This window comes from Scatophagus argus, chromosome 19, assembly GCF_020382885.2.
Source record: "Scatophagus argus isolate fScaArg1 chromosome 19, fScaArg1.pri, whole genome shotgun sequence".
In the NCBI taxonomy this organism is placed as follows: Eukaryota; Metazoa; Chordata; class Actinopteri; family Scatophagidae; genus Scatophagus; species Scatophagus argus.
The window spans coordinates 742,501-755,788 of NC_058511.1; the positions used below are offsets into that span (position 1 = coordinate 742,501).

Here is a 13,288-nt window from a genome sequence, read left to right on the forward strand (position 1 = left end):
TTGTCGTCACGTGCTTTTATTTTGAAATCACGCTGAAGCTTCCTCAGCTCATCACACGCTCTGATGCTTTCATTCCACACGCCATCAGAGGTCCATCCTGCTGTCACAGTGTGGGGATGTTAGCGTGCTGCTGACGTGCAGAACGTTTCCACGTTTGCTTCGTGTTGTTCCTGTGAACTTAAAGACGAGAACATCGCGGCAGGAAGTGAAATCCTCGACGTTTGTGTGTTTGTTCATTCGACCATCAGATCAAACTTGATTTGGTTGATTCCTGCAGTAGTTTATTCATTTGTTTGATCGACTGGTTTAGTTGTTGTGTGATTTGTTTAAATCAGTTCTTCACCCAGCTGACCAGTCGGTTTGTTTGTTTGTTTGTTTGCTGTTTGTTCATGTGATCGTGGGTGGAGGCAGGGAGGGCGGAGAGAAGGAGGAGAAACCGATGGCTGTCGATGTTTTCACTTTCATACCAAAAACACGAAAACCTTCAAACTGAGAGGAGGAGGGAGGAGGGGGGAGGAGGAGGGGGGAGGAGGAGACAGGAGGGGGGGAGAGGAGGGGGGGGGGGGGAGGAGACAGGAGGGGGGTCGAAGGAGGAGGGGGGGGGAGGAGGAGGAGTGGGGGAGGGGGGAGAGGAGGGGGGGGGGGGAGAGAAGAGGAGAGAGGAGGGGGTCGAAGGAGGAGGAGGGAGGAGAGAGAAGAGGAGAGAGGAGGGGGTCGAAGGAGGAGGAGGGAGGAGGACGGGTGGATTTTAATGTATTTTCCATACCCTACCAGCAGCCTCAGGCCAAACCGAGTGGTTCACACACACTCGTAAAGTTCCCAGCAGCAGAAACCACAACACACACACACTCACTCACACACACACACACGGTTGTGTTTCCATCACTTCTGGGGACATTACATAGACTTCCATTCATTTCCTGGAGGCTTAACCACCACCTGACCATAACAATAAACCTTACGTTAACCTAATCCTAACCTCAGCCCAACCTTAAAGCAACTCTTCACACTAACAGATTTATGTTGTGAGGACCTGCATTTTGTCCCCACAAGGAAGACGTCCTCACAATGTGACTGTGGAAACACATTTTTGTCCTCACAACCACAGGAATACACACTCTCACACACACTCACACTCTCACACACACACTCTCACACACACACTCTCACACACACACACACACACACACACACACACACACTCTCACACACACACACACACACTCTCACACACACTCTCTCACACACACACACACTCTCTCTCACACACACACACACTCTCACACACACACACACTCTCACACACACTCTCACACACACACACACACTCTCACACACTCTCTCTCACACACACACACCCTTGTCAACACCTAATGATTAAAGTTACAGTTAAAGCGACATGTAACATAACGTACTGCAGTCACCAACACCATCAGTCCTTCAGTCCTCCTCCTCCTCGCCCCTCCCCCCCTCGGATGCCACTCTCAATTATCTCCTAGTGAAAGACGTGAGGATGAGGAGAGGGAGGAGTTTGCACACCTGTGAGTGAGTCAGCGCTCACCTGGAGGGAGCTGATCAGGTTCATCACCACGTTTGTTCTGATCAGCAGGGTCTGATGGGGCTCAGCTCAGTTCCTTACGGTCCAGCTGAAACAGGAAAGTGACAGCAAAAGTTTTCAAAGTGGAGGAACTCTGTCGTCTAAAATATCTTTGTTACTTCACTAATTTGAAGAACGTCACAAATCCTGATGTGTTTTTGTTTCTTTGTCTCAAATTTCCTGGAGAACAGGAGGCTGTTGTTTCATCTGGTAGATACGAGGGCACAAAGATGAGGATCTAAACAAAGAGAGGAAGCAGAGGGACGACAACAAAGGGCCCGAGGAGGAATGAATGAGGAGGAGAGAGGAATGCAAGTGAAGGAATGTGAGAGAAACGCCAGAAAGGACAGAGAGGTGAAAAGAGAGAAGGGCAGGTGGATGGAGGACGGCTAATCTGCGGGATTAGCGTCTGAAAAGCCCTGGGAAGGTATTTTAGGTTCTGCGTGTCGCTGACGAGCTGAAGCAGCTCACCGAGGGCCACCTGCCGCCAGGTGTGAAGCTGCTCTTGTTTCCAACAGGAAGCTCTGCTGCAAACCCTGGGAAACCAAAAGTCCCGAAAAGTCCCCAACAGCAACCTTATCATCCACCTTTGTTTTAATAGTCATTAAAATGATTATCTGCAGCGGCGGCATGTTAACAGGTGTGATCTTTCAAAGGGAGACGGTCGGGACTAAACTGTCCCACATTATTTTGAACTCGTTAGCTGTGCCAGGTTTCAGTGGTGCGCTGCTCGTCTTTTCAGACATCACATTCTGTTTTAATTGACTCTTTGCATGTTGCAGCTTTAAAACCGTAACTTTTACTGTAGGACGTGAACATGTCACTGGACGTGCATGTCGTGATTAGCGCTGGACACGCTGCGGTTGTCAATCACAGGGTAGCCCCGCCCCACAGCCTCTACATGGGACCGTAATTTGCTAAAAGAACATCATGCTGATGTGAAGAAGACGTGAAACTGAAACCATAAACTCATCAGGAAACTGTTTACTGAGGTCAGAAATCAACTGAGAAGTCCACTCATTTTCTCATAAGCTCACATACTTCACTTTGGAACCAGCATAGGCGCCCCCTGCTGGACATTAGAGAGACTGCAGGTTTAAGGCACTTCTGCATTGGCTTCAGCTTCCGGACCCCTGAGCTCCGTCCTCTCTTTATGTGGGACACCAGAAACACACTGAAACCCACATGTCATACGACTCCACCCCTCAGGCCTGACGTGAATCCCTGTGGAGGCTGAGGTGAGCTGGGCGGGGGGCAGGAGTCCCCGTCCTCAGGGAGCTGAAGCTGAGTGACATTAATATGGAGGGGGTTTTGTTGTTGTGTTTTGGGAGCAGATGCTTCTCCGCCCTCTCAGTCGCCACTCGTCCGACACGTCACAGTCCGTCTCACGCTCGTTAACGTGTGTTTATGTTTGTGTCGTCTGAACGTGTCCTGGCTGCGCTGATTCGGTCTGCAGCTCCTTAATGAGCCGCGATCTGATTCTCGGACTCGTTGTCTGACGGCAGAGATGAGAGCGGCTGAAGGTGATGGAAAGCGGATTCGTTCAGGCTGTGAGGCCGCGATGCTGATGAAAACTTTCTCCTTGTAAATCCCCCGTGGTGGAGCGAACATCCACCCTTCAGTCCCCTGCTCGTGTCTTCCTGATTGTTGTGGCTTTTAAAAGGTCCACGCTGCTGCCGATCTGCAGCCGAGCTTCTGTCTCCCACGTCAGCTGGAAACAAAGAGCTTTTGTCTCTCCGTCCGGGCTGTCGAGCTTCTGCTCTCGAGCTCCAGGCCTTCGTCAGTCGTCTCATTTGATCAGCCGTCCTGATGCCGCAGCGAGTGACAGACAAGCAGAGCAGCAGCTTTTGGTTATTAGCTGGTGCTGATCTCTCAGTAGATCCAGAAACTCATCCAGTACGTGACGTGATCACCTGCAGACTGTGAGCAAGGCCTTCAGCTTTAATGTCACAGCACTGACACTTAAAGCGGCGCAGCTCTCAGAAACTGGATGGACCGGACTCCTGCTGGTCTCCCAGTTTCTGATTTCTCAGTTTCATGGAGGAGACGCAGTTGAAGGGCAGCAGAAGATCTGGTCTCTTCAGTCTCTGAGCCCTCTGAAGGCAGCGACAACATGTGTTCCAGGGTCCCGTCGCCACTTTGGGTCCACATGTGGGACCGACGGTTGAAGAAGTGAGAATTACTTTAGACGGTTTATGAATCGGTCGAGCAGTTGAAGTGGTTCATTGATCATGAAGGTAACGATTGGCTGCTTCGTGTTGAGCTCGCCGGCCTCGTTTAAACGTCAAAACTTTCACTTGAAATACTGCATGAGGTGGTGAAGAGGGACAAAGCAGCCTTATGCTTAACACACGTACACACGCACACACGTACACACGCACACACGCACACACACACACACGCACACACACACGCACACACACACACACACACTCGTTGGGCTTGTTGCCGTGTTTCACACATTAAATGGATGCTGATCATTAAAGCGACGTGTTGTTTGTATGAAACTGGTTGTGTCACAGGATGGAGGGGGAATTAACTCGAGCGAATGAAAGCATGACTTACACACACACACACACACACACACACACACACACACACACACAGAAGCTTATAAAACAGCAGGCCATCCCAGTAGCCTGAGCCCAGCCTGATCTCACCTCTCACTTTATACAGAACAACCACACACACACACACACACACACACACACACACACACACTACAAACGGTGGAGTGTGAAGAGCAGCTCCAGAGTCTGTTGAGTCGTGTGTGCAGAGCTTTCAGTGTTTTATTGAAGCTCATAAATGAAGTTGTTTTGCGCAGACACCTGAAGGCTTTTCAGGCTGTCGCCGTGAGGCTTTCTGTGGGTGCTGAGTGTGTGGATGCACTGTTTACTACAGCAGATTCACTCTGGTTGCTTTGCGTGGTCTTTTTAATGACACAAGTACTTCAGACTCAGTCAAACACAAGCTTGAAATACAAAGAGAAGCCCAGAATTGGTTAAGAGATGACTTCATGGTGATGAAGGTATCAGATGTATTGCAGAGGCGCGTCAGCTGTGGTTGTGTTTGTTACAGGTGAGGCTGACGTGTTTGCGTTGTTCTGTTAGTGTCGGCTAAATAAACGTGATGTTCATTTGTGTTTCCCACATGTGGACGCCTCCGTGTGCTGACCCACGACGCGACTCTGACGCCGCGAACACACGCCGATTGGGCGTTCATTTGCATTTCATCTGCAGAATCTGCCGGTCGTTTGAGGCTCAGCCGCACATCCGATGACGGTTTGACTTGGCTTTGATTTTCACTGCAATCCAATTAGCAGAGACTCGAGCTGAAACGTCTCCCGGCCTGCGCAGGAAACGCGAAGCACCATCCTGTCAGCGCCATGAAGTATTAACATCTCAAATTAAGTCCTTAAAGACTGACTGTGTGACAAAGCGGCGCCCTCGTGCTGCCAAACCCATCCAGCCGTCTGAATGGGAATGTCAGTGTGCATTAACGACTGCTCCTGAACACAACACTCCTGTCCTCCTGTCTCTCTGTCCTCCCCTCTGCCAGTCAGACAGACGGACAGGCAGACAGGCAGAGATTGACAGACAGGCAAACAGACAGACAGGCAGAGACTGACAGACAGACAGGCAGAGATTGACAGACAGGCAAACAGACAGACAGGCAGAGACTGACAGACAGGCAAACAGACAGACAGGCAGAGACTGACAGACAGGCAGACAGACAGACAGGAAGACAGACAGGCAGACAGACAGAGGGGAGGCCTTAAGTTGCCTCTGTTGCAGTAACACTTTGTCAGTGGTGGTACTGAATGCTGCTTTAACAGACGGACCGAAGACTGAAGAGGAGGGCAGGACGAGGGGAGGATCAACAGCTTCAGTGCTGAGTAAACAAGTGCAGTACTTGTCTGTGAACTGCAGCAAAATGTCAGTACTTTGTACCTTTGGTACTTCAGTTGTTACTGTAATCTCACAGCTGAATGAGGACTCGTCTGTTGTTTCACACATTTGGCTGTCAGCACAGTCATATTTACATCAGGGGACTTCCTGTCTGCACACACACACACACACACACACACACACACACACACACACACACACACACACACACACACTCTGGTGTGTTTGTTATCAGCTGACAGGAATGTCAGGTCAGACTATGATTTTAGTGATTTTAGTGATGTGTGTGTGTGTGTGTGTGTGTGTGTGTGTGTGTGTGTGATATTGTGTTCTGTTGTCTCGTCTCAGACACCAGAAATGTTGTGAGTGACTTCTGGTGACGTGCTGGAGGTTAAGCTCTCAGTCCCTGTCATTCCACTGCCCTCAACATTAGCTGATGAAGCTGATGGAGCTGATGAAGCGGGTGAAGCTGATGAAGCAGGTGAAGCTGATGTAGTGGGTGACACGGGTGGGGCGGATGACGCGGGTGGAGCTGATAAAACTGATGACGCGAGTGAAGCTGATGAGGCGGATGGAGCTGATGAGGCGGGTGGAGCTGATGAAGCTGATGAGGCGAGTGAAGCTGATGAGGCGGGTGGAGCTGATGAAGCTGATGAGGCGGGCGGCGCGGGTGTGAATGTGCTGCAGCTGACGGAGCTGCTGGCCGACAGGACGCAGTGTGACAGGAAGCTGTGAGCTCACAGCTGCAGGTCGGGAGGAAACATTTAAAGGCTGTGATTTGCATTGCAAAGCTTTGGTTTGCTCTCACTGTTAAAGACACAGCATCCGTCACAGCCCATGGAGGACGTCTGAAGGGGGACACAAGCGGGATGAGAGACGGACGGTGGTTCTCTGGGTCTACAGCGAACTTCCTCCACAGCAGCAGGACGTGTCTGGTTTGAGTTCTGACTCGTCAAAAAGGTGTGTGTGCTGACAGGTCTGTGTGTGGCACACACACGTCACGACGCCAGTTCAGCCTATCGGGCATCAGTCTGATACCACATCCTTTATGTCCCAAGATCTACAGCACAGGTAGCCAACATTGTGTGTCCAGGTGTGTCCAGGTATCGGGGAGTCATCAGTGCCTCCAGAGGGCGCCGTGTGGTGTCAGGTGGATGTCCTCACGTGATGTCACAGTCAGCTGAAGAATTTTGAAGCTGAAATGCTGCCCCTCATCTCACCTGGATCTGACTGACTGTAGGTGGTCGAGTTGCATTGTGGGTAATGTAGGCACCAGGAAGAAGAATGTGTAGTATAATGATGAAACGCATGGATGGTGCTTCTGGCTGATCTCTGCTCTGACAGTCTGTTAAGTGGAATGAATTGGTGAAATGCTCCTTTAAGTGTACACCTGCTGTCCTCCATGTTGGAGTTTGACTCTGAAGGCTTCCAGAGCCGCAAAGGAGGTGAGAGGACGAAGACAAACATGAGGCTGTGCTGCCAGAAACCTGAGAGGGTGGAGGGCTGAAGTGTAATACGCACACATACACACACACACACACACACACACACACACACACACACGCACGCACACACACACACACACACTGTGTGTCTCTCTCTTGGGGGGTGTAGGCTTCTCTTTGTCCTCCCCTCCGTCTCTCCTGATCCATTGATTTCACTCAGCTTGTAGAGTAAGTGGCTTTGTGCATGTGTGCGCATGTCTGTGTGTGTGTGTGTGTGTGTGTGTGTGTGTGTGTGTGTGCGTGTGTGTGTGTGTGTGTGCTGCATCTAGTTTTTCCATTAGTGGGAAAAAGGGCTTTGGTGCTTTTTGATGTTGCATCCAAATGTTCCTGAAATTTCATGCTGACCAACTTTAATGGCAGAAAAGGTTTTAGCTGAGTCTCTCTCTCAAACACACACACACACACACACACACACACACACACACACACACTCTCCGCTGTCAGGAGCAGACGGGGTAATGGCTCGATGTGTGAGTATGTGTGTTACATCCGTGTGCACAGAGTGACTGTTATCCATTAGCTGTTAGCTTTTAGCAGTTAGCCATTAGCTGTTTGCCGTTAGCTTTTAGCCGTCTGCTTCAAGTTGACATCTTTATGTGTTTGTTTGTTGTTTGTTTGCTGTGTTATCACATCAGCGGCTGGAGGAGGTTTGTTCTCAAAGACCAACTTGTTGCTGAACGCTTTTTAAGCCTCAAACAATACAATAGCACCACAGAGTCTTCATCTTATGAAGGATCGTACGGATATAAACTGCACCTTGACTGTTGGGTGGAGGCACACGACCGCAAAGTTTGTACCTCGTGGTGACAGGACTGTCGTCAGGTCAACACAGAGACGGTTTCACAGCTCATTCTTTGCATTAATGTTCCCAGGCGGCTTTAACTGATATTCTGGACAGTAAAAAAGTGTTTTAGGGGGGCGACGTCGAGGTGACTTTGGGTTTCAAAGAGGAGCTGAAGGACTCGGTGGTGAACAGATTCTGTCATACGCTCCCACGAGTGAGACAAGATGTTTCTGAATGCTGTGACAGCAGTGAGCTTTTCATGGATAAGTGAGGGTTAACACACACTAACACACACGCACTCACACTCACACACTGGAGTTCCTGACGTTTCCAGTGCGTTGGCTGTGGTTTTGGCTGTGGCGAAGGCCGAGCCTGAGATCAACGGAGGCCATTGTTAGCCCGAGCGAGAGAGAGGAACCATTCTTTCCACTTTCCATTTCAGCTCTTGTCTGTTTTTATTTTTTTGAGGCGCGGCTCATCTTTCCAGCTGTTATTGAACACGGTGAAGGCTAACGTGCTTCATGTTTCGAGTGGAAAACCATGAACCCAACTGGATCAGCGACAGTCGGTCGGTTTCTGTGACAAACCGACCTTTAACGTGTGTGATGTTAGCAGAGGAAGCCTCACTGTGGAGCATCAGGAGAATCCAAGTGGCAGCTGAAGGGGCCAATAGGAGCCCGTTGGTTTGCTCGAAAGCTTTTGAAACAGCTGACTGTGAAGTGCAAACAGCTCGCAGTGGTTTGTCAGGCCAACAGAGAAGTCTGCAGTGAAGGGGTTGTTGACACAGTTTTAAATGCAGTCGCAGGGTCTGACTGTTCAGGTGACTTTTCCCCGACTGTTCTGCATGTGCATGTTTTCTATGACTACAGCTGGTGGTTTGTAAAAGCTGAAACTGGTAGGCGTTGGGGTGTGGTAATCGCTGACTCTGTGGAAGTGAACACTTTCTTTCCACCTCTGTCTTAACCCAAATCAATCTGCTCTCTGGTTGATTGATTGATTGATTGATTGATTGGCTGACTCCCCTCCCTGGGCTGCTGATCCTTTAGCTAACTGCACGACTTGTCCCGTCTTTGTTTCCTCCTGATTCCTGGAGTGCAGTCTCTTCAAGATTCTTCCAAAACTCCTCCTCTTGGTTTTGTCTTGGTTCCTGAAGGTCCTCGTAACCTTCTTGAAAACTTTTGTCTTCGTCCTCTTTGTTCTTGACTCTTCGGTAATCGATAAGGACGTCCTTTACGGCCAACTCGAGTGTTTGTCCTTGAAGTCTACGTCCTGATTTCTAATGGTAGCAGGTGTTTGCCTCCTTTGTCTGTGACCTTGTGTCTTGTCTCCTGTCGTTTTGTCTTCTTTTGTCCTGTCTCCTCTCGTCCTCATCTGCTAGCATCTTGTCTTCTGAGTGATGTTACAGCTTCAGCTCTTGTCCCTTTTTGAAATGTATCATCCTACCGTCACCTTCAGCTCTGGGCTGCAGCGCCACGAACTGTAACACGGTGCTGACGGAGGCCCAGGGGGATTTCACGTCGCCCTGCTACCCTCAGAAATACCCCAATTCACAGACCTGTAAGTGGACAATGCAGGCGCCCACCGGCTTCATCATCCAGCTGTCCTTCCTTGACTTTGACCTGGAGGAGGCGCCGGGCTGCATCTACGACTGGGTTGTGGTGAACACGGGACACACTGACGTTAAGTTCTGCGGCCTAACGGCCAACGGACTGACACTGAACTCGACGGGGAACGTGATGGAGCTGTCCTTTACCTCCGACTTCAGCGTGCAGAAGAGGGGGTTCAGTGTTAGCTTCAGACACGGTAGGTTCAGGCTGGCTACAGGGTCCAGGTCTTAAAATGTAGCCCAGGCTAACATGCTTTTATCAGGCTGAAAATGATCCGATTGCTGTCACTATTGAATGGATTTGTATTTGAAGTAAAGACAACACAAAGTTAGAAGTTGAAACTCCAAAGAGTTGTTTGATGCTACGTGTTTTAGACGTGCAGGAAAGGACCAAGTCAGGTGACCTTCGTCCTCCCAGTTTGGTTAGGCTTAGGCAACAAAACTACTTGGGTGGGTTTAGGAAAAGATCGAGGGTTGTTAGTCTGCTTAGAGATCTCAGTTAAAATAAGCCAGCGTTGACTTTTGGGTTCACAGGGGACACGAGCGCTGGCCTCCTGAACTCATTGGTGTGTTATTCATGCACCATTTGGCGAGACCAGCCTTGTGACCGGGCAGGCTCCGATGTCTCGTAACACTTTGAACAGAAGTCTTCAGTCTGTAGTCTGACATGTGACATCTGTTGCTGTCGTGCTCGTTTGCCTGAACGTCATCTTTGTGATTTTGATGGACATTTGAATTGACCAGAAGCAGGTCTCACCACACCCGAGTAGTGCGATGTGTGATGTTAGACTGACCTGCGAAGCAGCTGACTCACAGTCAGTGCAGCTGAAATCTCAGTGGACTTTGAATTCAGAGGATTTTGTCACCAATTAACCTCCAACTCAGGGTGACTCAGTCAAAGGTTTGTGTTCTTAGCTTGTTCAGCCAACCAGAATCACTGAATCCAGCTTTAAGTTGGAGGCCGCAGAGCTGTTGGTGGTTTCCACATCGCGGGCGGCTGGTGGATGAGGTATCGACCCACCAAAGGAGGACTTGGATGCTCCGCCAGCAGTGCTGTTGTGGTGCCTTCAGGCATGTTTGCCTGGTGTTTGTTATGTGTGTGAGTGCTGTTTTTCCACTGGCTCTTCAGCCGGTCGTCCTGCTGGGGGAAGAAAAACCTCCGATTCTTCGTGCAGGAGTGTAGAATAGTATGAAATACTTTCCACATGTTTTTTGGTGTGTATTTTGCAACAATTGCCAAACAGTTTAAAGTTTTTATTCAGATTGTGAACCTCAGAATCAGAATTCCTTTATTTATCCCCGAGGGGAAATTCTTTAAACCTTCACAATCAGTTAAAATGAAATGGCGGTTAGCTGAAATAGAGACGATGAAAAGACTGGTTGTTCTGGTGTGGTTTCACTTCTGACTTAATAATTTGTTTCCTCCTTTATTTTCTGTTTTCATTGTCCATTTTTCATTTTTATTCACTCTTTTCTCTTTAATTGCTTTCTCCTCCTGATCAACCCGCTTTACATCTTCTTTTTGTCATATTTTCATTCCTCTGTTCTTCACTCGTCTTCATTCCTTTGTTCCCCTTTCCACCTTTTCTCCTTTCCTTACTTCCACCTTGTCTCCTTTACTTCTTTTCCCATACTTTTCCCCTTCACTTTGCTTTCTATTCCTCTTTCTCAATTGTCTCCTGATCTCCTTCTCTTTTGCTTGTTTCCTTCCCTGTCTCCTTGTCTTTCTGTCCTCTCTGCCTTCATGTTTTCTTCTCGCTGCTGTCTTTCCTTTCCTACATTCTACCATCCTCTCCTTCCTTTTCTCTTTTCCTCCATCCCTCCTTTCCAGTTGCTGTGGCCCTGAGGAACCAGAAGGTCAGCATATCCAGCGGCAACGGTCAAGTCACGCAGGTCTCCGCCTCCGTTTCCATCCCGACGCTCAGTCAGCTGACGCTTTGCTTCGAGTTGGAGCGCAGCAGCCACAAACAGGTTCACAACAGCTCTAACACGATCACAATCAGTCCACCTTCTCCTGAGCCGCCAAAGCTCCATCAGGAATTTCACATTAAGTACCTCATTAAAGCTCAAAAGGAAAAGGTGTTGAGCTAACTTCTGTAAACGGCAGATTTTGAGGGAAATTGCAGCTCAGATGTTTCTAAGGCTGTCGTGTTTTTTATCTCCTGAGAGAACATGAGATGCTTTCGTGGTGTTTGTCCTTAAACTCATGTCAGGTTCTCTTGGTTCCTGAACAGAAAGAGTGGATCTTCACCTACTCCGACACTAACAGCAACGTGGTGTTGAGTTTGTTCTCCGAGCAGAACACCATGAATATGATCATCGATGGCGTCGTCTGCCCAGTCAACTCCATCATCTCCTCCGCTGACTTCACGTCCACCATGAAGCCGTTCTGCATCGTCTGGACGTCGTCAAACGGCCGGGTGGCGTTTTACTTCAGCGGAAACTACTGGGCCAAGGCCTGCTCGTCCGTCAGCGGGCGGTCTGTGCCAGCCGGCGGACTCTTTCGGTTAGGAGGTCAGTGGTGCCATTTAACTTCTCTGATGTGTCTGGTTAGCCCTTTAGATCAAAGTCATTTAGTCTTCAAAATGTTTTTTTTGTCTTGCAAGCAGGAAGCCTCATCAGCCAGTGAGACCCGATTGGGGATTTGAAGGTTCTCAACACATCTGGAAGGTTAAAGTCAGGCTGAATGTTAGTGAAATACGAAAGTCTTTTAAACGTCTTAGCAGAAATGTCAGAGTTGGTCCAGTAGATCACCTCCGCTCGGCCGTCCTCTGGGACCGCCAAAGTTCCGTCCACTAAACGTGCTGTATTAGCTGCTCACAGGCTGAGGTTGTTACTCTGAGAGTCCGACAACATGACAGAAAGAGTAAAATCCTTTCTGTTCAACCAGAAACACAAGGCTCCCTCTGAAGTCTCCCGAGAGGTGAGCTGTTGTAGGAAGCCGACTGTGGGAACGGGAGTCGGAGTTGGAGCGAGGACTCACAGCGGGGATTTATTTCCAAAGTCATGAATATTCAGCAGATTTCAGCAATCCGGATGAGGAAACGACCGCAACAGTTCACATCTCACGACACGGGAATAAATCCAGTCCCACGCACCGATTTACAGCACCGCTGAAATCTTCTAAGAAATTTTGAGATACGAAGTGTGATGGCTGAAAATCTTCTCTCATCACATGTGATTGTGTCCAGGGCAGCACAGCTTCGACGGAAACATCTACAACCTGCGGCTGTGGGACTACGCCATGACGGTGCAGCAGCTCAGCGCGCTAAGCTGCGACGCCGTGGGGAATGTGGTCGACTGGGACAACAGCCACTGGACCATCCCGTCCACTCTGGCCCAGACAGACGCCACGCTGAGCTGCAGTGAGTACAGGAAGTGATCCCAGTCTGACCTCAGATCAGAGTACACACGAGGGCCTGCAGGACACTGAAACCATGTTGGTTCAGATCTCACCACACACCAGACCTCAGCAGCTTATTCTTGAATTCTGTGTGAGATAAAAACATTTCTGTAAGATTTTCAGCTTTCACAGTTCAGTTTCTTCAAAGTTTCTCTTTAATGAAAAGCATGCAAGTGCAGAATTACACGAAATGCTGACCTTGTGACTCCAAAGCTGCACTACATTATTTATTCTCCGTTTTATGTCTTGCCTGGTTCATCAAATCATTTCTAAGTGTTTTTCAGATTTGATTGCTTTAAACTGTTCAGTCAAACTGCAGAGAACCTGAAAACATTTGATGCTCATCAAAGGGAATCTTCAAAATGCTGCGTTACGTGGCCTGAATTATTCAACACAAACTCTCAACCTTTTATAGTTTAAATGATCACACACACACACACACACACACACTGTACCATACAGGAACTTAAAGCACTAAATGTTTC

At 49.0% G+C, this 13,288-nt stretch overlaps 1 protein-coding gene across 7 annotated transcripts in view; it reads left to right on the plus strand.

Moving 5' to 3' along the window:
- Positions 1-13,288, plus strand: part of adgrg6 (adhesion G protein-coupled receptor G6) — a 59,162-nt gene that overhangs the window by 7,286 nt on the left and 38,588 nt on the right. For 5 of the 7 annotated variants that reach the window (XM_046373559.1, XM_046373563.1, XM_046373560.1 and 2 more), the window contains exons 3-6: positions 9,250-9,597; positions 11,232-11,371; positions 11,635-11,914; positions 12,592-12,765. In XM_046373559.1, the coding sequence (XP_046229515.1) occupies positions 9,250-9,597; positions 11,232-11,371; positions 11,635-11,914; positions 12,592-12,765 (942 nt within the window). Of the gene's footprint in view, positions 1-9,249; positions 9,598-10,315; positions 10,500-11,231; positions 11,372-11,634; positions 11,915-12,591; positions 12,766-13,288 lie in introns of those variants that run through there. The other 2 variants (XM_046373565.1, XM_046373562.1) reach the window with 2 other exon arrangements.